This window comes from Schistocerca americana, chromosome 5, assembly GCF_021461395.2.
Source record: "Schistocerca americana isolate TAMUIC-IGC-003095 chromosome 5, iqSchAmer2.1, whole genome shotgun sequence".
In the NCBI taxonomy this organism is placed as follows: Eukaryota; Metazoa; Arthropoda; class Insecta; order Orthoptera; family Acrididae; genus Schistocerca; species Schistocerca americana.
In genome coordinates this window covers 176,499,092-176,525,196 of record NC_060123.1, presented here as the reverse complement: position 1 = coordinate 176,525,196, position 26,105 = coordinate 176,499,092, and the positions used below count along the sequence as shown (strand labels likewise).

At 37.8% G+C, this 26,105-nt stretch overlaps 1 protein-coding gene across 2 annotated transcripts in view; it reads left to right on the top strand.

Annotated features, from left to right (window-relative positions):
* LOC124616049 (N-alpha-acetyltransferase 35, NatC auxiliary subunit) overlaps positions 1-26,105 on the top strand; it is a 148,977-nt gene that overhangs the window by 33,247 nt on the left and 89,625 nt on the right. Inside the window, exons 1-2 of one of the 2 annotated variants that reach the window (XM_047144283.1) lie at positions 1,560-1,619; positions 23,206-23,354. In XM_047144283.1, the coding sequence (XP_047000239.1) occupies positions 1,610-1,619; positions 23,206-23,354 (159 nt within the window). In that variant the 5' untranslated portion in view covers positions 1,560-1,609. Of the gene's footprint in view, positions 1-1,559; positions 1,620-23,205; positions 23,355-26,105 lie in introns of those variants that run through there. The other variant, XM_047144282.1, reaches the window with a different exon arrangement.

Sequence of the window (26,105 nt, the reverse complement as noted above, 5' to 3'; positions counted from 1 at the left end):
TTTAGTTACAACCGTACTGAATGAAAGGATTACTTTTATGTGAGCTTTCGTATCACGTTATGCTGTTGTAAATTATGTCATAAAGTATACCAGAGATTTGGATCGACTATTTCATTAATAGAATTTTGTCCACCCTCTCTCTCCCTTTCCCCTCTCCAATATACATTGCAAAGACAAAAAGTCAACAGGAAGGCTTGCTCTAAATGTGTAAAAATGTAGTTTAATGCAGATCAGTAGTAAACATATCCTGTAATATTTAAATGCAGTATTAGTGGTGTGCTGCTTAACACAGTCACATCGATTAAGTGTCTGAGCATAATGTTACAAAGCGACGTGAAGTGGAATGAGCAAGTTAGGACAGTTGTAGAGAAGGTGAGTGTCGTGTTAGGTTTAATGGGAGAATTCTAGGGAAGTGTTAGTCATCTATAAAGGAGACTGCATACACAACACTTCCAAGGCGACCCATCCTTGGTATTGCTTTGAGTCTTTGGGATCCTCAAAAGGTTGTATTAAAGGTAAATGTCGAGGAATTCGGAGTGTGCTGCTAGTTTTATTACCGGTAGATTTGATTGATAAATAAGTGTTACTGAAATACTTTATGAACTTAAATGGAGGGAAGAAGTTGCTCTTTTTGTAAGTCATTCTCGAGAAAGTTTAGAGAACCAGTGTTTGCTACTAACTGCAGAACGATTCTACTGCCACTGATGTACATCTCACTTAACAATTGCAAAGACATAATAAGAGAAATTAGGGATCGTATGGAAGCAAACAGTTGTGAGGGAAACAGAAAATTACTGACTAGCAGTAGTACAAGATACTCTCCGCTATGCACCATATGGCGGCTTGCAGACTGTGAAAGTAGATGTAGATGTAGAAATAAAGTACACAGTGAAAACACATCAGTTACATTACAGACTCAAGTGATGATGGCAAGATACTGAAGATAATTGTGACAACACTTAAAAAAAAAGAAAAAGAATTCATGACCAAACTCATTCTCTGATTGGTTGTTGCTATAGTATTTATCCCATGAGCAAAGAGCTGTGTGTCAGAGTTAATCCAATTGAGAAGTACCTTGTGGCAACATACTGATAGTGTTGTTGTCTCTGATTTCAGGTTGAACTGCAAATGCAGCAAAATATCCACCCTTAAAAAATTAAGCAGCCCAACCTTACTCGTACAGAAGACTATTGACCATTGAGAACATCAAAAAACAGTTTCCGTGTTGTGCTTGAGCTATGTAAACTCGCCTGCCACAACCTACTTCAGCTACCTATGTACCACATATTAGGCCATATTAAAGACGCAAATGCTGATGTCTCGTGTGTGGCTTGGAGTGATACCACCAAAATATGAACAGGATTTTCTACTGCAAGAAATCAGAATATATTATGTGGTGTTCTGGTGGAAGCATGCTAGGTGTAACATGTGATTATTGACATTTGCAAACACATTTAGTGTCTGCAGTGAAATATGCAGGTGAAGAACTATTCTTTGTAAATATTAAAGGCATGTGTTCTTATTGCACTATTTACACATGTTACAGGAGAGGTGCACATGGACGTGCCAATCTCTTATTGTCTCTGCCACTGAAACAGCATTTCCAGGGATGAAAAATGGTCAGTAAAATCGATAAAAGTCCATATTTTTCAGATTTGTCGGTCCTGGTTACTATTTTTCAGTTTTGGTCTTTAAAGTCATTTTAATGCCACGGCTTTTTTAAAAAAGATTTATGTGATAGCGAAAAAAAAAGTTTGTAGGCAATAAAGTTTTATGTGATAGGTTGATTGAAAAATTAGAAAATGCTGCTAAAAGGCTTTCAGTCATAGCTGTGTTAATAGCCTTGTGCACCAAAGAGTCATTTTTGATGTCTGTATTGGGAATGTTATCTGAGTGATGTGAAGTCACTAAAAACATGAAGACATTTGACAAATCTGAGGATGTCAGAAATTTCGCAAAATTGAAATAATATGTAAAACATATGAAAAAGATCACATAGGTCAAAATTTTTATAAAATTGTCTGAATGTGATTAAATGTTTTGTAGTTACAGTTTCAACAAAGTAAGAAATATATTAATTGTTGAAAGATCCTAAATGTGGTTGCATCTGTGATCAGATGGCTCAGTACCCTTTCAGTCTTTGTTTCGGTTGTTGTTTTAAATTGGTCTACAGAACCTCACCCTCTACCTACTGTTGTCTTCTGTATAATGATAATTTTGTGTGGCTCAGTGGCCTGGTGGAATTTGTGGACACCACTTTGGTGACTTGTGTGTCCCTATCCTACTCCTGTTATCCAACCGGGTAAAGTGGCCCTAAATACTGATAGTTAAGTATGGGTTAACATTACTTAGAGATTCAAAAGACTTAATCTTGTTTTCTGTTCAAATGAAATAATTTGGCTCATTGTTAGTAATCATTACATTTTCTTGGATATCGATAATTAAATCATTATCCTTGGGAAAATTTGACAGAGAATGGTATGTACGATTTGTCATAGTAAACTGGTAACATTGTCATTAATGGAAGCTTTCCAGCTGCATGAAAAGTAGTTGACAATACAGAGGGCATATCAAACAGATCACATGATAAAACACTTTGATTGGCATTTAAAATCAATCTATTACCATTTAATTTGAGTGTAAAAGGTTGGTCCGGAGTGCCAGAAGTTGTACATCTAAATGTGAATTGAGAGTCGAATTAAAAGAGTAAATTATACCTTCAGAAAATTGTTTAAGAAATGGCTGATACAGGTACATTAAATTCCTAGGACAATCATCTCTCCGAGAATTATTCATAAACAATTCTTTCTCACAGCTGTGCACTCTACTATCTAAAAATACTGCTGATTCTGGGCAAATTAACTCATGACTAGGTTTCCATGTATACAGACCGCACTCATTAAGAGATAAATCTTTGATCCTTGCTGATCAGTAAATCATTTTCTAGCTGATTCATAACATGAAGGCCTGCTTGTTGCCACATGACAGGGTAAGTATAAAGTTTATGCAGTCTGTAGGGATTGGTCTGGATCCAATAGTACACTACTTGAGGAAGCATTTTAACTAGTTTCAAGAGCTGTTCTTAAATTAAGAGCATCATTTCTAGCATTTGATAGACTGTCAGTAATTCTCAAAAGCAGTGTTCAGATTAAGTGAGCACTTGCAGGATTTAATCCTTCAAACAACTCGTGGATGGTTGCATTCATCTCACCACAAATTATGTTGAAATGTATAATAAATTGCTTTACAATTTGTTCAATAAAACTGTGTGATTAGTAATGGTTTTTTGTGTATTTATTAATACAATTATTTCACTAGATAGTTTAATTGAATTCATACTAGACTGTTGCTCAAGGGCTAAAATTTTGTCTCTAACGTCCATTATATCTTGGCTGGTTAAATTACCAAACACAGTACAAAGGACACTTATTCAAAAATGAAAGCAGGCATGTTTGCACCTAATCAATGTGTTGTGTGGCAGGTTTAAGAAACAGTTAATCTCTTTTTCATAAGTAGCAAATGTGGCCTCCACCTGCATTTTGGTGGTAATCCAGTTGTTATACTAAGACATTCCATTTCCAAAGCTGTGACATTATTCTTGACTGAATGAATTAAATCAATTTGCTTCTTAAAAGAACTGAATTGTTGTTGAATCTCTCTTGAGTTTTATTTCAATACGAGCTTAGATTATCCGTTGAAACTACCATGTCCAGTTGTAGTTCAAACAAGACATCTGCTGTCTGTGGCACTGTTACTGTAGTATTAAAGGAACACATTGACATAGCAAAAATTAGAATTACAGTAAACATGGTTAATCTGTTCTAAACATTATAAAGTTAAACAATGAATATGATACAAATGTATCTCTTGCAGTAACCTGTGGAATAAAATGTTACACTTGCTCACTTTATGTAATAGTTGCAGTCTATATTTGCACAATACAGTTACATATTCTTTACACTCACTCACACTGCATACCTCTACGAAGATTGTAGGGGCGTCTGGGACTGGGTCGCTGGGTGTATCACGATGCTTTGGCCTCAAAGTCTGGACTGCAGCCCTGTGCTGCTCATTTCCTGGATTTAAGAACAGTTGGTCAGCCCCTCGGCTGATCCTCATCGTCATCTCGCGATGCTATAGAAAGTCACTCAGAAATGGTTTTGCATGATTGATATGAAGACAATCAAGTGGAAAGCTAGTTGGAGATTAAGAGTAACTGGTGACAACACCTCTAAGATCTGATACGGCCCTTTAAAACTTCTTAAGCTTTTTTACCTGACTCTTCTTTAACCCTTTAACTGCTCTGGACATGTTAACGCGCGTGCCTTTGTACCTGTCCCTGTGTGCTCTGAATGTGTTTACGTGTGCCACCAGTCCTTCTACCTGGTACTCTGAATGTGTCTACACATGCTTGCTGCTTATGTAGTTCTGTGAACTCGCTCAGTGCATCCATTTCATTCAGGGTGTGTAATTCTTAGTTGTGTTATTTGCATTAGCTTACAAGTCTGTTTAAGTAGTTCACTCGTTAAATTTGATTCTTAGTCACTGATTATGCTTATAATGGTGATATAAACTTGAGAATCAACTCTTTTACAAAGAACTTTAGCTATGGTCTTGGAACTTCGATCAACTATTGGTATCGTGAGAAGATATCTGGAGAAATGATCTAATATGGTCAATAGTATGGTATTTATTTCCATCTTTGGTCTTAGGCAAAGGTCCGACGACATCAGATCCTACTCCTTCGAACGGTTCACTAGTCTCTGGCAGTTCTAGTAATGCTGCCTTAGTTTTCCCCAAATTGTTCCATTTGTTACAATAATTACATAGTGAAACAAACTCAAAAACATCTGCTTTACAACTTGGCTGCCAGTATTCCTCAGCCATTGTGATGTTTGCTTTTTTGCCATACTATATCCAGATAACAGTTTCATCATGATTTGCCCTCTAAGCTCTCCAGAATAGTTTCCTTTACAAGCGACTTTGTACAGCAATCCATCTATCTTGACAAAACGTTGAACTTTTTCCAGATTTTGCGTTTTGATCTTCCTCTTGAGCTGCTTTTAACTCTTCTTCATGACTTACTCTTAACACAAACACGTACATTTTGTCTCATCATGTCAGCATGTATGTGGAGTTTGCCAAGTCAATGAATAACTTTAAACTGAAACTCACTCAGTCTCAAAGCACACCTTGTTAGTCTGGAACTTAGTTCCTTTAAGCTCAATAGCAATTTAAGTGCGGCATCGTCTGTAATCACTGTGATTTCTCTTCCTGTCAAAAAACATCTGTTACGTATTATACCAAAAACCAAAACACAAAGCTCCTTTTCTGTTGTAGTATAACTACATTCTGCTTTGTTAAACTGTCTGGAAGCAAATTATATTGAGCGTTCATGGCCATCAATTTTTTTAATACAAAATAGCACCAAGAGCAAAATTTGAAGCATCTATTGAAAGAATGAAGAGCTTGCTGAAACCAGGATCGAGTAACACTGGAGCTGTGGTTAGGGCTGTTTTAAGTGCATCCATTGCCTTTGTGCGTTCTGTTGACCAGTTGAATATAGTTCCTGTCTTAAGTAGCCATGTCATTGGACATGCTATATTTGCACAACTGTCTATGAGATGCCTACAGAAATTTGCTAATCCCAAGAACGATTGTAATTCCTTTAAATTCTGTCTCTCGGGGAAGTTCTTGACCGCTTCAATTTATTTTGGATCACGACGGATGCCTCCGCTGGTTAACATATCTAAGGTAGTTCAGTTGACTTTGTGCAAAGTGACATTTATCTTTTGACAAAGGCAGATTTGCATTTCTTATACACTCAAAAATGACTTGAAGTCACTCAGTATGCTGTTTTATGTTTCTACCGAAAATTATTACGCCATCAAGGTATACAAGAGCTTGTGTTAGTGTGAGTCCTCGTAAAACTGAATAAATTAGATGCTGAAAGGTGGCTGGCAAAGTCCAAATGCCATAGCAAGTATTTATTCACTCCTGTTGTAACAAATGAAGTTTTTGCTCGATCTTTCCTTTGGATACACTGTCAGCTGATGATATCCACTTGTTAGATCACAAACCAGAAAAATTTGATGCCTTCCCAAGGAATTCAGAGTTTCTACCAGGTTTGGTAAGGGCTAAATGTCTAGTGTGGTTACTGCATTCAGAGATTTGTAGTCCATGCAAAAATGGACCTGTGGTTCTCCGTAAACAGATTTCTTTTTAACAGTGATGACAGTGAACACCATAGCAGGTCTGCAGGATGTCTTGGTTCTATAATTCCGTCTTTCAGTTGTTCTTTAACTGTTTATTCTACCAGCTCTTTTTGACTGAATGGTATTCTGTAAGGTTTCTGAGTGACTGGTGCTGCATTTCTAATATGTATACAATGCTTATCCAGATGAGTAACAGGTAAATATGAATGTTCTCAGAAAACATCTGCATACTCCAATAAAACAAGTGCTAAAATCTTCTGCTCTTGAACTGTTAAATGTTCTATCTTCTGCCAAATCTTATTCTTTGGTTCATTATTAATTTTGACTCCTGTTGTGCAACTTTTCAGTACTACTCCAAAAGTGTGGCTTTATAACTGCGACATTTGTAATCACTTTTATTTATGCTCAACATTTCAGCAACTTTCACTCCTCATAGCAATATAATGTTTTTGTGGCTCATGTTAGTTATTGTTATTGGGACTCTAGCTACTTTCTGTCTCGTCATTGTAGCCATGCCTACACTTCTGAAATCATAACAATGCATTTTATCCAGTAACTCACATTTATCCAACTGTTCGGTCGATAACAGAGTGCCTTCATTGCATCAGGGTGACTTGACTTCAACATAGATTGTTCTTACTGCTCCCTTAGGAGTTCGCTGAGGCTGATTAATTTCTACATTGACTCGGAGGGTTTGAACTGATGCGTCAGTCAGGTTGATAGAGCCCATGACGTCAGTGTTGCTGCTCCTTTTAGTACCGTGTGAAGAATGATTTCTTAGGTCATAATTTCTTCAACCTAACCTGCTCCTTTTGTTTGCGACAAATATTTCTGCCCTGTTTGTGGGCAAGAAATCAAATCCAAGTACACCAGCTTAACAAGTTTCATTGTTTGAAACTACTTGCATTCTTGCTGTGTATTTTTCTTGGCCTAAATATAATTTTATATCAATCTTTCCATAGTTACACATCTTGACCCACGCACCTTTAGTGGTGGCGGTCTTAACTTATCCCTTTTGTCAATGTAACATCACATTCATTAGTGATATCTGTGCTCTTTTATCAGTAAGTAGCTACTTTTGTCAGTGTATTACCTGCGCTCGTTTATCAGTAAGTAGCTTGATCTGTTGTCCATGATACACAGTAGCTTGATCTGTCGTCCATGATATACAGAACCGTCAGAAATTCATTGTCGATCTGATTTTTGGTGGAGCAAACAGGAATCACTGTCTTGGGCGGGGGGGATGGTGTGGTGCTACATATGTCCCCAAACTCGGTTAACGATCCAAGTCGTCTGTTGCTCGCATCACCCTTTCTTTTATTGAAGCAATCTCTCGATATGTGGCCCAGCATCCCACAATTGTAGCAAATTAGTTTCTCCTTACAGTCTTTATCTTTATGATCAGGCTTGTTATATCTGTAATAGTCTGCATTTGTGTTGAATAAGTGACACTCTTCTTTTTGCATATCATTTGGCTGTCATAATGCTTTGATGAAGCCAACAACTCCTTCTAAAGTGGTCTTACACTGTGCCAGTCTGACTGCTTTACCTACTTCCTTGCCTACAACCTTTGGCTCCAAACAGCTGAAAGTGGTTATCATTCTCGTATGTTTTGTGTGTTAATGTTTTTAACTTCGTTGGCAAACTGCTTGATAGATTCATCTCTTCACATCCACAGTCCATGTAGTTGCTCTGTGCAGAATCTGATAGCATTTTCCCACTTGAATCTGTGAACAACTGTCACTTTGAATTCATTGTAGTTTTTTGACTTCATGCAAGTGGACTCTGTGGTACTGAAATTTTGTGTGGCTCCCTGAATTCTTAATTTAGGATCTGCTAATCTATCTGAATCGGTCCACGAATCCAACAAGGCAGCCCCTTCAAGTTTGCAGAAGAATACGTTCACATCTTCCTTGGGTTTACCACTAAACACTAGTGCTAAAGGCAATGATGAGGAATTCCTCATGGGCCAGCACTGCAAGAGTTGTCATTTGACGAGTCATGTGGAAGACTGCACTCACTTCAACTGTGTCTAAACATTGAATCTCTTTTCTCAAATTGTTTACAACAGTTTGCAGATTGACCATGTTACTTATGTTAGATTCTGCTGTACATTGATGTGCACCAACAAAATCACTCCATTACAGCAAAAGTTTTACAGATCCATCGCTGCCTTTCATATTGTAGCCAAATCTGATTAGACTAACATGAGTTCCAGCATTGGATGACACCGTGTTGTCAGATGGTATCCATCCTGCTGCTGCTTCACCATGGATATGTGACAGGAACCCGGAAGTTCTCAGAACTTTACACATTGCTGCATCTCATCAGGTCTGTAGGATTTGTGTAATTGATCCCCATGCTGACACCACTTCTATAAGGCGATTATGAGTTTTGTGTCCTTGGCCAAGGGCTTGCCTTTGGTATTTGTAAGGAATATTGCAGGCGTTGTGTCTATGTGGCACAGAAATATGCAAACTGTGGCTTATTAACCATCACCACTTCTTTTCTGTAAAAAATTTATAATAATATGATTGCTCATTGACCTGTCATAACTGCCTCTGACATCTTGCCATGAACAAATCCATTGTGAACCACAAAAGACCTAAATTCCACATTGGAACCAGTTGCTTTGGAAACAGTTTTGCCCAGCAGGTGGCCAGCGATGCAACGCGACTACTGCGTGCATGGAGATGCTCTGCGGCCAGTGTATAGTGACACTGCAATTCATCAACATTCCAAGATAGCACCAGCTCACACTTGTACTCACATGAGGTGGCTGCATCCAAGCCTGTAAGACTCACATGTGGTTGTGTCATAGAAAAAATATATATAAAATCTCAAAAAAAAAAAAAAAAAAAGAAGAAAAATCACCTGTCAGACATTATAGATAAGTGAGCATATGAAGAAACAATCCATATTGCTAGGACCACTCATATTGTCGACTGAAATGAAGTTCTAATTCACATTATTAATCAAACAGCAGCTACAAACTGACAGGAAAAAACCTACAGATATGGAATTCTCTGTCTGGTGCTTCCTTGCCACGTGTGTTATTTTGCTTTTATAAGAGTTGCGTGCACACACAGATGCAAACTATGATCTTGTCAATCTTACATTCCCTACATTCGGAGCCTTTGTACTGTATTTCCTATAATTTTTCGTATTATGTTCTCATCCATTAATATGAGCAAGAATTGTAACTGTGCAAAACTTCAGATTTGAGGTTTCATGATAAATACATGTATTTGATTTCAGTGTTTCCAAAGTGCTGTCTGTGTGTCAGTCTCTGAGTGTGTCTGCCCCTCTCAGTGTCTGGTTGTGGTTCATGATCTTATCTGGTTAATTGTGATTTTTAAGTTATCCGTGCCGTTTTTTAAAAGAAATTTTTCTAAAAATAATAATATGGAGGTGACATTTGTACATTGTAGTGGCCTGGTAGTTCACAGCTGTGTAGGGGGTCATCCCTCCTCAAATCATCCAGAAATTTTAGGAAATGACACCCATTGTCACGCAAATCCGTGAAATTTTGGGTAATGGAAGTTTACTTAGATATATTCACATTTCCAAAATGTAAATGTTGCAGGTCAGTTTCTTTTTCAATTATGATAAAAAGAAGTTGTATAGATTCAGGAATTCAGGCTTTCATAGACAAGCTCTTTTATAATTTAAAAATGCAATAGTTTTTACAGCTTTTGCAGTGGAAGCTTGGTATATTTAGTTAAAGAAGAAGGTTTATATTTTTATAGTTATGCTTCTTGTAGTGAATATCTATCATATACATCTCAGAAAAAATTGTAAATAATTTCTTTTAAACAAAATTCATGCATGGACATTATAATTTTTTTAAGGTAGTGCCCCCTCATAGATACCCTTTAAAAATTTACAGTATAATTATAAATATTCCATTATGTCACATAAAAAGAATCAGTTGGTAGACATAATGGAAAGTGTGAAAAACAACATTATTGTAAAAGAAATATTGAAGTTGCTAATTCATGACTACCATGTCACTACTAAATTGCTGAAGTTGGTTACACTGGATTTCCCTAGGAACAAATAATATCTAAGAACACTGTTTTATTGCAAGTACGTGTTGTACCCAGAGTCAGTTATTAGTTAAAAATTCAATTGTTGCAGTTTTTAACTATTCATTCCAAAAAAAAGTAAGCCCCCTAATGTTACAATAATAATGTGAAATACTTTTGTAATGAAACAATGGGATAGAAAGATTTTTCATTATTTAATTACTTTTCAGGTTACACGAATCATCTTTTGAATAATTTACAACAAATATTGGTTTTATGACTGAAGCAGTTTGGAAAGTACAAGTAGGCAGTGTTTTCTTGGACAGTATCTGCAACATACATTTGATAATGCCCTGACTTATATGAATGAACTGACCAGTGAAGAACAAGAACTTTTATTATGGTGAAGCAACAGTCATTCACACTGTGATTTAAGTGTTTCATGTGTGTGTGTTAAACACAAAGACAGGTACCTGCAAAAATTCTCTCTGCATAAGAAAAATTGCTGTGATTCCTTCAGGTGCCAAAAATGATCTGTTTCATCTGGATTGCATGAAATTAGTTTAGAAAAGACAAAAGACCTTCAAAATGGGGGTCTTTGGGATTATACCTGGGGAGAAAATGTGTCCAACCTGTATCAAACTTATTACTGAAAAACAAGCAAGTGACGACTCATTAACAGACTATATAAATGACAGTAATGTGAAGGTGCAGACTCCTGAAAAATCTGTGCTCAGTACTAGCTTAGGAGTATCTCCTGCAAAGCTGCATTCAATTGCTTGACATAGTTGGGATCAGCAGCTGGGGCTCTGAAAACTAAAATTTCTCATACATATCAAGTTGAGCTGGCTGGTGATGCAAGCACTCTCCCTGACAGTGATTTAACAGAACTGGAAGAAAAGGCAAAACATCATGATGAACTCATGGACAAAATCAAACAGAAAATTTAATATGCAAATAATCGTGAAAAAATTCAGTTACTTACTCTTGTGCTGCCAGCTTGGTCTCGACAGAAAGTCAGTTCCAAATTTCAGGTTTCTGTATATTTGGTACGACAAGCAAGAGCTCTTTTAATGGGGAAGGGTATTTTATTGATGGCTAAGCAAAAAAGAGGAAAGACATTGCCACATGATAAGTAAAGAGTTTTTATTTGGATGACGAAAACACAAGAATAATGCCTGAGGAAAAAAGACAAAGTGAACACCAGCAAAAATGCCTATTAACAAAAGCGTCTTGTTTTAAATAATTTAACTGAACTGTATTTTCTCTGTCCTGACATATGCATCAGAATCCTGGGTTATGAAAGGAAGGGAGGAAAGCAAAGTACAAGCTAGTGAGATGAAATTCTTGAGAAACAGTATTGTAGTGACAAAGATATACAGGTTAAGAAATGAGAGGCTCAGAGAGTTAATGAAGGTGGAACCATTACAGGAGGAAATAGAGAAATCAAGGCTGAGATGGTATGGACACATTAAGAGAATGGAGAAAAGGGTACCCAGGAGGATACATGAGATGAAACTGGAAAGAAGGAGACCAAGAGGAAGACCTAGAGACAGATGGCTGAAAGGAGAAGAAGAATGCATCCAGAAGAAAGGAGAAGACCGGACCAAGGTGAAGACGGAGAGATGATGCCAAGACAGAAGACGATGGAGAGACAGACCCGGCCAAAGACTGGAAACTGTCCAAGATGATGATTCTCTCCATAATAAAAGTATCCTGAAGACAAAGTAGGATTCTCAAAATTTGCTTCTCTTTGACAAAATAGTGTATACTTGCAGGATCATCAGAAACACATGCCGTATGTGTGTGCATTTACCACCAAAATGTTAAATTACCTCTAAATTCCATTTCTATTAAAGAAACATACCAAGATCTAATTAAAATTATAACTTGTGATACAATAACCGAGCCTGTATGCTTCGTCTGTGTGAAAAATGCCCCACCAGCTCATTGCTTCAAACCCACTTAGAAAACGAAATAGAAGACCAAGATCCTAATGAGATGGTTCAATACAGTCAACTGGTATCAACTGATAGAATGACTTCGTGTTCAAATCACTCCTCTATCAGAATTCTGTGACACACTAAGAATATTGAAAAAATTGCCCCACACTCTTTTATTTCTCAATCACAATCTGATTATCTGAAAATGAAGAAGGAAAATCTCAATTTTGTTGTTCAAGCTGAAGTACAGGGGTACCATTGGAACAATGACAGCTGCACTCTTCACACTGTCCATATATATTACCAAAAGGACAAACAGTTGCATGCTAAAAGTATTTGTATTGTTTCTGATGACCTAGAATATAATGTTGCCTTGGTGTACCAACTCAGAAGACTGTATTGAATTTTGTTAAGTGTGAATTTTCAGAAATTCGTCTTGCGTATTTAGAATATTTCACTGATGGTTGTGCAGCACAATATAAAAATAGTAAGAATTTCAGAAATATCTGCTACCATGAACACAACTTCAACATAAAGTGCAGCTGGTCCTTTTTTACTACCAGCCATGGCAAATCTCCTTGTGATGGTATTGGTGGCACTGTTAAAAGACTTGTCACAAAAACAAGTTTGCAAAGAGTTGATAAAGAGTAAATACTTACAGCTTCACAGGTATTTGAATTCTGTCACAAGAACCTGCAAGACATTTCAGTTCTCTTTGTTTTAAAAGGTGAAATGGTACAAGTCAGACATTATCTTTCTCATTGCTTCACAAGTGCAGAAACAATTCCTCGAACACGATCTATGCATCACATTGTACCAATATTACCAACCAAGATTGAAGCAAAAAGGCTGAGCTGCGGTACGGATTTTAGTATCGTGCATGATTTCTCAGATGCACTTCCGCCACTAATGCCAGAATGCACTGTGCTGCGCAACTGCTGTGTTGCATGTGCATATGACTCTTCTTGGTATTTATCAATTGTTGAGGAGATGAATTGTGAAGGAAATGTTACAGTAAGGTTCATGCATCCTCATGGACCATTCCCATCCTTCTGTTGGCCTCATAATGATGTTTCTTTCTTTCTCTCTTCTTCTGTGTGAAGTTGATATCACCACAGCAATAGGCTGTACTTATTCTCTGAGCAAAGAGTTCTCAAAGTTGGTGGAAGAAAAGTGTTTCTCATACAAACAAATATTATCTAAGCGTCAAAGTGTCTCGTCACAGGTGTAGTTCCAAATCAACTTGAATGCAGATTGCAGGACCAGCTTTTTATGCAATATTGACAATATTAGCTTTTGACAAAATGCATAAATATTATAAACAAAATGCTATGTATTTTTACATTGAGTTAATTTGGTTATGGCAGAGGTGAGAAAGTGTTCATAAGCCTTGTAATGTACTAGTTGCCCTATATTTTATAATGTGAAATTTTGTTTCATATATTGCAATTTTTGTTCAGTTTGGATATTGTTATGTGTACTTATGTTGTTAATGTTTCTTGAGTAGTAATCGTACTTCTCTCCAGTGAAAGTGCTGGCAGGTCGACAGACACACAAACAAACGCAAACATACACACAAAATTCAAGCTTTCGCAACAGACTGTTGCCTCATCAGGAATGAGGGAAGGAGAGGGAAAGACAAAAGGATGTGGGTTTTAAGGGAGAGGGTAAGGAGTCATTCCAATCCCGGGAGCGGAAAGACTTACCTTAGGGAGAAAAAAGGATGGGTATACACTCGCACACACACACACATATCCATCCACACATATACAGACACAAGCAGACATATTTAAAGACAAAGAGTTTGGGCAGAGATGTCACTAATCTGTGTGCGAGTGTATACCCATCCTTTTTTCTCCCTAAGGTAAGTCTTTCCGCTCCCAGGATTGGAATGACTCCTTACCCTCTCCCTTAAAACCCACATCCTTTTGTCTTTCCCTCTCCTTCCCTCTTTCCTGATGAGGCAACAGTCTGTTGCGAAAGCTTGAATTTTGTGTGTATGTTTGCGTTTGTTTGTGTGTCTGTCAACCTGCCAGCACTTTCATTTGGTAAGTCACATCATCTTTGTTTTTAGATATATATTTCCTACGTGGAATGTTTCCCTCTATTATATATATATATATATATAATCACAATTTTTTTCCCCAGTGCCATTAATTTTTCAAAACTGATTTTTTTGTGTGACAAAACTTTATTGTTTGTAGATCACTTTCTAATTTTTTCAATGTTTTTCAGAGGGGGTCAATTGTCAAAAATATTTTTTTCTAATGTAACAATAAAATTAAATAAAATTAATTTATAAAAATATAATTGGGCAATTCTAACACACTTTCAGAAACTACATGTCTGAAAGGATATTCAGGGAAAAAACTGTCAGCATACCATTCTTTGTTTAAAAACTGCAGCCAATTTTCAAATTTTTACAGTTTGATTTGAAGTAACACATTGCATCAAACTTTCAGCAATTGCTACCAACAAAATGTATATAAGGCAATAAAAATTGGCAAAAGTTCATAATATTAGGTACAAAAGCAGTACACAAAATCTCAGTTCACAACTAGATAGTGGGTGTAATGGCCTGGATGACTTGACATGGAATGACCCTAGACAGGGTGTGACCTATAGTGGAATGAAGGCAGGGTGGAGCCCTATACCAGCATGAAACTTTTGATCTGGAAATACTCAATAAATTTTACTGTAGGATTTTAATAGACACCCCACTTATAAATCTCTCTCTCTCTCTCTCTCTCTCTCTCTCTCTCTCTCTCTCTCTCTCTCTCTCTCTCTCTCTCTCTCTCTCTCTGATGTAACTGTCTTTATATATTTTTTTCAGTTAAGTGGGTTCCTTCCATCTAAAATATGGGGAAATGTGCTGTTTAGACAATCCTGGATGTAACAGTGATGATGTAGTTTCATCCTTTGGAGCTACACCATCATTTCTGCTTCATTCTGCTAAACAAGCTGCTTCAGGGATAGTTAATGTGGTATTTGAAAATGATTAGAGAGAACTTTTCTGCCTGTCCAGCTTGTGAAAAAAACATTTGGAGGCAATGTTTCCTGGAAGTGTTCCTTCTAAGTTCACACTTTCAAGACAAAGGCAAGATATTTAGTATGTGATGCTTTAGCTCCAGAAAAATAAATAAATAAATATGGTGGATGGTATTGGATGAGCACATTTCTATCTTCCTTTTAACAGAACTGTGAATGCTGATTCGAAGAAAGAGCTTCATACTTTAGTTAAATACTGGTTTGATAAATGAATATGACGTGACGTCTAGACACCTTCTTTATTGGTAAAGCCACTGTGGGTGATCTTTACTCCAAATGAAATGAAGTCTTGGATAATGCACAGCTTTCTTGTTCGAAGGTATTGATGATGGGTTGTGATGGATCCAATGTTAACAAAACTGTGAATTGTCTTATGAATGATTCTCTTATTCTGTTAAGAAGAAAACAGTTGATTGATATTGGCATGTGTAACATACACATCATCCATAATGTATTCAAAAAAGGATTACCAGACTTTGGTGAAAGTGCTTCGGACATGATTGTGTTCCTCTCTAATTTTTTTTATGGCCAAACATCTTGTTGGGAAGATTTTGAAAAAAACACAATCGAGTATGAAACTTCTCGGTCATTGGTTTATGAAATATGTTTCCTCTAGATGGCTGACATCAGAACCAGTTGGAGAGAGACTTTTAGAATAATGGTCAACTGTTGAAAAATATGTTCCCCAGTTCATACCCCAGCAAAAATCAAGCTGATGAGTTCTTTGAAATACAAAAATATTGTTAAACTATTAAATGACGAAACTACCAAAGTAGAAATTGTAATGTTATTAGATAGATTTAAAAAATCTATTCACCAACTCGTGGCAAGTGGAGACACACACAAAAGAAGGTTATAATTATACAAAAGAAGGCTATACTTACACAAGCTTTCAGAGCCACTGGCTCTGAAAGCTTGCACAAGTTTTACCTTCTGTAGTGTGTGTGTTCTTCTGCCGCCACTTGATGAGTATATTTTTTTATCTATCTAATTATATTATATTGTCAAAAATTGATTATTTTTGTTGTTAAAGTAGAAATTACGTTCGCTTGTGCAAATGCTTATACATGTTAAAGATTCTTTCAGAAGAGGAGGGATCCTTTAATGCATCTAATCTATAATGAGTTCACAAACCATTTCAGGACACCCACAAAACAATTATTGTTAGGGCTACTCCATAGTGTCTGGAAGCATTTTGTAATAAATGTTACTGACCATTGAAAAACAGAGAGAAAGTGACTATCTCAAGAAGCTAAATGCACAAAAAAGACCCTATATTCCTATGCAGGCTAGAAAGCTCTATGTGTCTGCTTGAGCAGATATTTTGGAAAAGACGTCTTTGGATAAATTTATGTTGTGGTACATTCTAAGTTTGCATCCTGCAAAGACGATGAAATAAGGATGTTACTAAAACTTGGTGAAATTAGCTGCAGTTTTTCCAGTTGAGCACAATGAACATGCACTAGTTGAAGAATGGGAACTATTGACATTACAGGAAGAAAGTTAAGTAGGCATAAGAACCCAGTTGATATTTACTGCAGTCAGTTTTTTGAAAAGACATATACCTCTGGAAAAAAAGAAATATGCTACTGCTACGAAAATTTTGAAGGCTGCACTTGCACTTTTGCACATCAATGCAAATGTAGAAAGGGGATTGTCATTCTTTGGGAACATCTTGAATGAAGACACTGCAAATATGTGTGATAGAACATTGGATGCTTGTTTGGCTGTAAGATGCTGTAATGAATTTGTGTGAGCAGTAAGCTCACTGTATAGTTATCACTCAGAAATTTCTTCAGTTGGAACGCACTGCTCATATCAGACAACAGCAGTACTGAAAAGACAAGAAGAGAGCGGCTGGAGGAAAAACTGTGGAAACAAGAACAACATGATAAAGAAAAATTGTTGCAAGCAAGTACAGAGGTTAACTTCTCATAGTTGTGTAGAATTTTTTAAAAGACGCCATGTTCACCATTGACAGTAGACGTTATTTATTTCACAATTGCAATTTCGGCCTTTGGCCCATTTTCACGCAGTATTGCAAAAGATTTTGCTTCCAACATAAGATTAAACAGCCAATCGGTTGCCACAAACAGTAGGTATATTGGCCTAGGTTTTGACACCTGCTAGGAGTATCTTCATCAGAATAAATGTTACTAAATCCTATAAAATAATACATAGGAAATGAGGTATGCCCAAAAACAAGATGACAGTTTTCATGATGCACAAAGGTTACTTGCGTAAAATTACATTCCTAAAAAGCAAGGGAATTTGGAGCAGCGAAGCTCCTGTCAAAAGTAAAATATAACATTCTATCCTTTGCCATGTGTGCCCAGCTGAGAATGACATCAGACTGATCGGCCCAGTGGCTTAAGTTTCTGCAACAAAAACAATAAGAGTTGTGCCACCTGTTAGGCATGGGCAGTAATGTGCCCATTTGAAACATTATAGGCCATTGTACCTACCGTTTATCTGTGACCGGTTGGCTCTTTAATCCTGTGTTGAAACTGATATATGGTTGCGGAATAACAGCAATGTTGAAAACTGTAATATTTTGCTTCATCGCATGTCAGACTTTAAAATCCCATGACAGGTATACATGTCATTGTCAAAAATAATCCTTTTCACTGTAGAAATACAGTAACATCAACGATGTTAACATTGATAACAGTTCATGTAATTTACATCATTTCACATTGTTTAGAGCTTAGCATATGTTTGATGTTACTCTCTCTGTAAGTAAATATTGGGCATGGTGCAAAGGCACCGAGGAAACTGAAAGAGGAAGAAAAGGAGAAAATATTGACTGCTGATGGATAATTGGATGCTGTAAATGAGTTGTTAAAAGAGCAATAAATAAAAGTGGTTCAGCAGGAATTAGTCTGGCCCAAGCAATGTTGCAGAATGCCGCAAAATTTGTGGAACAGGAAGTGAAGAAAATTAAAGACATAGAAAATGTGGAGGAGGCATTGAGTTACAGAAAGACACAATGAAAATACTGCTGAACATTGAAGCTTTTGGACAAAAAAAAATCCTCCCTCAGAAATAGAAAACATGCACACGCACATTCATGTTTTGTTCTTTGTTTTACAGCCTCTTTTTTTGTATAGTCATACTTTACAGGTTGCATACGTTAATACCGTCTTTTGCGACTGTAATAAAACTATATGAATGCGTGAGTTCATCTTGATGGGCTATGAATCCACCAGCTTCAGTGTAGATGCTTAACTACATTCGACCTGTGGGAATCTGAAAATAGTGGACATGGAGGACATGGATGGGTCTGCGGATAGGTGGTGCTCAGTGGGAGTGTGGTCGGCCGGCTGGTGTGCCTAGGTAGTCAGTGCAATTGCAATAAACAGTTGTATCCAAATGGCACAGTGGTTTATGCAATTGTCTAGTAAGCAGATCCCACATTTGAGTCCCGGTCCAGTTCAAATTTCACTCGTCCCTGCTGTTTCCACATAAAGTTCTGATGTAGCTGACATCAGTAATTCCTTTTCTTTCTCCCCCCTCTACCTTCAGTTCACATGATGCATACTAAAAGTCTTATTGAGACCAAACATGTTGTGCTTTATTTCAAAGCATATTCCATGGTCACTGTTAACAATATATCTCTTCTTACAATTTTGTCTGTTAGTCATGAACAGCTCCCTTGCTTTCGTTTACTACTATAAACAGTCTGGAATCCTAACTGGTGAGTTCGAAATCCCTCTGAATGGCATGGATTTCAATGACAGCTACTAGACAGCACTGCTGTTGCCAATGCAGTGCTGACTACAGAGACAAGCCTTTTGTGCCAGTCTATCAGTGCCAGTGGCTGCCCTTTAAAGCCAGCAGTGCCACAGCTCTGCAGTCAGTTGCGATTTCTCTGCACTACTGTATTGATCTCACTGCATGTTGTTGTCTTGTTTTCGAATTAGCTGCATCTCTGGTTTCAATCTGGGCTTGGTTTCTAGACTTATTATTCTGGTATGTCATCTCCATTGTTTTGTCATTCTCTAATTGTGTTGTCCACCTCTTTACTCTCAGGCAACTTGCTGTGATGCCCTCATCTTCTGGTTCTCGAGTCATTCCAGGTCTTGTCAGATTCTGGTGGCTATGAACAGTGTTAAATGTTTGTTCCAGTGGTCACTGAAGATCCTTTGAAATAAAGCAAAATGGATTTGATCTTAATAAGACTGTTATCACTGCCACAAAAGACAGTATTAGCCTATATAACACCCACATTCAAACAAGCACAATTCAGACACTTGCCCATTGTATCTGGTCATTGTGGCCTGACTGCAACTGTGTCTAATGTGAGCAGCAATCTGTGATGAGTAGGACTTGGGGAGTAAGGAGGAGGCATGCAGCAAGGAGGGGTAGGGATAAGGATAGCAGGGCATGGGTGGGGGAAAATTGATGGGCTGTTTGTGAGAGGGTGCAGGCATGTGGTGGGATCAGGACAAGGCTGCTAGGTTTCAGAGTGAGGAGGCTGTGTGGGAGGGGGGGGGGGGGGGCAAGAGAGGATTTCCCCCATCACCCATTCCAGATCCTTCCACACACAAATGTAGTTGCAGTCTGCAGTCAGGCCACAGTGGCCATGTGTGTGCTAGTTGCTCTTATGTGAATGGTTTGTGTGTTTTCTAGTTCTGAAGGAGGAGGACTCTTTTTCCTTAAAGCTTAAATGTTTAGCAGTCTTTTCATTATGCCTTCTGTAACTCAGTGCCGCCTCCTATGTGGTGGGTAGCAATCTGTCCTTTTCACAACATTATTGTTATTCCATCCTGGACTCTCCATTGTTTGATGACATATATAAGGCACAGAAACCGGTTGATAAGCAAAAATGCCATTTTATAAAAACATTTTTTTTTCAAAGATGCACAAGCAAATTGGGTTTTGATGAACTGAATTTGAAAGAAAAAAAATAGCCAGATGATTTTTCCACATTGCATTTAAAAATTAAAAGTTGTAAATATTTTGTTTGTATTATTCTGGAAATGGTTTTGCATAGCTGCACTTTAAAGATTTTTCTAATTTTAGGTATATTTGTGCGAAATAAGTGCTTGTCATTATTATTTTTATTATAATAAAATGAAATAATTTTCCTGATTGATTGTTTTTTGTTATTGTTACATGCAATTTTGTTATAGTTTTATATGTTGATTCAGTTAAAGCAATAAATAGGTGTGAGTGAGCTGGCTGTGGGGGATGGTGGAGGCCAGATTGAAAAAAAGTGTTTTTAATCCTCCTTTCTGTCAAGAAGCTTTAGTTGGTGTTTAGGCTGTTTTGTATGTCCAAATAAATAAAGTCAGTTTCTGGTATGAAGTAATTTCAGTAATTTTAGGCATGCTTCCATACCTACATTTTAGAAATGAGAGTTTATTGTGTCAATGCAGAACTAAGTTCTTCCTTACTGAATGGTTCACAGGTGAGCAGCTCCATGACCAAAGGCATCAAATGCTTTATGCCGTATTATCAGTACTGTTGCAGCTTTCTTTGAAAACTGGCCTGATATACTTCGCAAAACTATTTTCCACATGTTTCTTCAATAATAAAATGTATCACATAGATAAGAAATGGACCAAGCGTTTCCTAGGACTGTTTACAGAAGTAAACCTAACCTTTGTTACAGTTTATTTGATGTCTGCACACTTTTGATCTAAGAACATACTATAATTATTACTGTGTGTGTGTGTGTGTGTGTGTGTGTGTGTGTGTGTTTTGCAGAGAAATATTATGAGTGGTCAGTATAGGCAGAGGCTGAAATGTTTGTTTAGAAAAGTCAGTTAAGCCTTATTGCATGTCAGAATTTCTCGGTGGCTTGCCTATGCTGTATTACTTTTACTATTTGGTGTTCTTTTTTGTAAGATTGTTGTAAATTTAATATTCAGTTGCTGAAATTTGGTTTATACCAAATATGAAAAAATAGGGAATTTTATAATTCCCAATTTTTTCGTATTTCATTCAGTGAAGTGACCCAAAATATCACACTCGTAACTTACTAGTGATAGTGGCTAGAGTTAACATCGCTTATCCACCCATCGTGGTGACATTTTTCCACGGTTTCTGTGCATTGTTGAGTGACAGGCCAATAACGTTCTCATACTTGACCAACTGGATTTGGGAGGGTCATTGGCATTAATGGAATTGTCTCCATTGGAAAAATTCATGTTTCTTGTTGATCAGTGCAATTCATATGTTAGTACATATTTCCTTTCCTTGCTCTCAAGTTTTCTCACTCACAGCAATATTTTAGGAAATACCATAAAAACAGGTGGAAAGCATATCCTTTAAAAGTTGTGAATTAATTCAGTGGGCAATTCATAAATCCTCCTATATCAGCATAAACTCAAACTACTTTTTAAGTGATTGTGTGTGTGTTCCATACAATTACAGTGGTATTAAAATCACAAAAGACAGGTCAGTACTTACACTCAAGAGGTGCAAGTTTCAGTACTGCCTATATAACTGCATAAAAATTGATCATAGCTTTTGGGAAAAAAATGTTCCTTCTCAAGAGAGGAAAGAAAAATTGATTGTGGTAGGTGGCAAGGGATGGGGGATGTTACTCAAAACCTAGGGAAGATGTAATTGCCTGTTATGGGGAGGAAGGGAATAAAGGACAAAGGAAAAGACAACAGAGAGAGTAGGAAGGAGGTTGTAATTAGTGCATTAGTGAATTTGAGCAAAGAGAGGGAATGAGAACCAAACATGGAATATGAGAGGAAGTGGATCAAATAATGCAACTTAAGTGTAATTAGTAGAAAACAAGGAAAAGAAAGGGGGAAAGGTGCATGGGAATGTGAGAGGGGGAGAGAATACAATCAAGTAAATAATGAAATAAGATAAAATACTGACAAACATGAACATAGGAATTGAAGGGGGGGGGGGGGGGGTGTAGGCTAATGGAGGTTGCATCCTGTAAGTGTCAGGGTGAAAGGATTTATTGGAGAGCAAGTTCTCATCCCTGGAGTTTTGGATACTGGGTCTTGGTTGAGAAGATCCAAATGGCCCATGTGCTATAACATGCACTCAGCTTGCTTAAATCATGCTGTAGTGCAGGTGGATACTTAACCTCTCTAAGGCAGACAGTTCTTATATGTCTATTCATGGGTTCTGCCAATTTGGTGATCCCTAATGAAAGTTGTGGAGTGAACAGTATCAACAGTTAAATATTGTGTGTAGTTTCACTTGTCTTCTTCAGTGTTATAAAATTTGTTAGTGATGGGGCTTGAGTTTGTGGCAGTTGATGGTTTCATGGGGCACATTTTACAGCAAGCATGTTAGCAGGGGGGTTGGTTAGCAGGGGGGTTGGAACCGTGGGGAAGAATGATTTTCTGAGAATATCAAGCGATATGAGGTGGTGGTTTAGAATTTAGAATGGCAAGGGAAGTGCCCTTTGGTTGGTACGGGGAAAGATACATTTGTGTACTTGATTTGAGAGGTTTATTTGTGTACTTGATTTGAGAGGTTTATTTGTGTACTTGATTTGGGAGGTTTAGGTGGCAGACAGAGTAATGTATTGAAGTATTCAAGGTCTAGAGAATACAGTGTAATGTCAGGTCCTCTTTTCAAACATTTAGAAGTAGGAAGAATTGATTCTGCTGTCATATTGCTCCCCCTTCTCCCTAATGTACATTTTTTTCTCCTTGGCTTCTATTTATCATTCTTTAATTACAGTATTGATTCTGCTTTCAGCTCTCTCTCTAAAATGTGTAACCAATTCCTCTTTCCTGCCTGTAGAAGAAACTTATTCTGAAAGCTAGAAGTGCTGTGATTTATGGTTATGTCTTTCTACTAGCACGATTGCCACTGAGAGTAGTGCTCGCTGAATATAGACTCTGGCCAATCTTGTCATCTGCATTTTTAATTGAATTTTACTTTTCATACTGTTACAACTGTGTAATATTTATATTCAATGTTATTGGGAAGATACTATTTTTTTATTTTCTGTGATAGGATACTGATATTATTTCTTTTAAACAGGCCTAGAGTTGGGTGAACTTCTGCACGATGAACTGTTTGGTTTATTTGAAGCAATGTCGGCAATTGAAATGATGGATCCCAAAATGGATGCTGGCATGTTATGCAATAGAGGAAACAAAACAGCACTAAATTTTGACCAGGCTGTAAAGGTAGAAACATTATTTATTTATGTTTATCTGTTATTAATTTTCCTCATGTAGTAAGATATAACAGTATCTTAAATAGCCACACTGTACACCGCATACAGCTAACAATTTTTTTATATGTTTTGTTTGTTGAAACACTGTCATATCACTGAAGGTAAAACAGTGCTACTGACAGTAGCTTGCATGGTTATGTTGTTGAAGTAACTATATATATTCTCTTGTTGTAACACTTGCTTCCTACAGTGAATTCCATGGTATATTGTTAATACATGATGGCTGTTGACAGTCAACACTAAGGAAAGATATTACAATTAACTGAAGTAAAAGGATTGTTCTGGTTTGTTTTTTTAAAAACCATGAGTGTTGGATGTGTATTACACATAAGCATTTATTGCTGGATAGGGGGCAGAAAATGGGTACTATGATTGCAGAGGGGGTGAGATTTTGGAAATTTCATAGTAGTCAGTGACGCTTTGGAACAACATACAATGTGGAAGAACTCTTATGATGCTAGAATCACAGTCTTAATCATGTAGATATGTTTTCTGCAAGTACAAAATAATTTTAAACCTAGAATAAATAAAAAATTAATGATGGTTGAAGTTTAACGTCCTATAACACAGTTTCTTTAGAGACTATTTCTTTAGCTTAGTTGTGCAAAAAAGAAGGATGGAGCTGACTGTGAGCTGTTATGGCAATGTTGCATTCATTTGAGGGATTTAGGGGAAATCATAGGTTGGATAAAAGGAACTTTGAGACTGTTGCAGCCATGTGTGATTTCTACAACTTAAGTCTTGCTCCACTGCACTGTAATATGAATATTACTGGGCTTCAGTTTAAAATTAAAGGAACTGAACAAGTAGTCCATGGTGTCAGGAGTGGCCCAGGGAAGTGTGATAGGACTGCTGTTGTACTCAATATACATAAATGATATGACAGAAAGGGTGGTCAGCAATCTGATGCTGTGGTATTTGGTAAGATGTCGAAGTTAAGTGACTAGGAGGATGCAAAATGACTTAGACAAAATTTCTAGTTGGTGTGATTAATGTCAGCTAGGGAAAAAAAATTAAGTTAGTTAATGTGAATAAGTAGGAAAAACAAACCCATAATGTTCAGATATAGCATTAGTTGTGCTGTCTTCCATTCTGGGCCTTGCTCCTCTTGGTGACTTTTGTACAGATCCATCAGTTCTCGTGCAACACTTCGTGACCCATTTTGCAACAGCATCGGCTTCGGCCACCTATCCAGCTGCCTACTACCTCTCGAAACAGTGTGCTGAAGCTTCCCACTTATGTTTTACCCCTTGTCAAGTGGAATCCTACAATAAATTTTTTACTGAATGGGAGCTGCTTCTGGCCCTCTCTTCTTCCCATGATTCAGCCCCTGGTCCTGATTCCATTCATAATCAATTGCTTCAACACCTCAGTACTTCACAATGTCAATATATTTTCTAGGTGTCGAATCTTATTTGGCTTCAAGACATTTTTCCCCTCACAGTGGAGAGAGAGTATTGTATTTCCAGTCCTAAAGCCCAAGAAGGATCCATTGTCCCTTGATAGTTGCCGGTCATTCAGCTTGTCCAGTCTCTCCTGCAAGTTACTTGAATGGATGGTGGCTCATCGGCTCAGTTGGGTCCTTGAATCTTGGGTCATTTTGTCTCCATACCAGTGTGGCTTTTGGGGAGGACAGTCTTATCGATCATCTGATTCAGTTCGAAATTGGGGAGTGGAGTCTTCAGGCATGCCTCCCTATTTTTATTTGCCATTTCCTGTCCCACAGGTCATTTAGAGTTCAGGTTGGCACCATTCTCTGCTCTCCACAGGCCCAAGAGAATGGCATGTCACAGTCCTTCTTTTTCTCATCAATATTAATGGACTTGTAACATTTATTGGACTGTTTGCCACCCCTGGTCTGCGTGTGGATGATTTTTGTATCTGGACTAGCTGCCACTTGGTGGTCCCTGCAGAATGACAGCTCCATGGTGCCATCCAGCATGCTTCTGTGTGGACACTCTAGCACGGTTTTCATTTCTCTCCCCTTAAGTCGAGGGTAGCGCAGTTCTGTCACAGTGGTCCATCCTGATCAAGTGCTCTACCTCAACACCCATCACCTGACCATGGTCCCCCAGTTCCATGTCTTAGGTCTTCTTTTTGACAACATGCTTACTTGGTTGCCCTATATCCATCGTCTGAAGGTTGAATGTTTTCGTAAACTCAATGTCTTTCACTTCCTTGCCCACACCTCTTGAATTGTGGGTCATTCAACCCCTCTCTGCCTGTACTGGGCATTAGTTCTGTCTCGTATGGACTATGGTTGTCAAGTTTATGGATCAACTGCCCCTTCCATGCTGCTCCTCTTGGACCTGTTTCATTATCGTGGGATCCATTTAGCTATCAGTGCCTTTTGCACTAGACCTGTCGATAGTCTTCTGGTTGATGTTAGATCCATCCCCTTTTGGTTCGGTAGTCCCAGCTCCTGGTTTCCTATGCCATCACTTGCCGCTCTTCCCCTGCTCATCTCTCCTATTCTATTCTTTTTGTGGCCTCAAGCCATCGCCCGCCTATTGCCCACCCTCAGGTCGGTTTACCAGTTGTGCTCTGCCTCGCTTCTCTCCTCTGTGATTTCCGTCTCCTCTCTTTGTCCTCTTCCCCACATTCTCTCCCGAACACCCCCTTTGGGTGGATCTCTACCGGGGCCCGAAGGCCACCATCGCTACAAAGATGTTGGGTTGTTTATTCCGAACATTCTTATGGT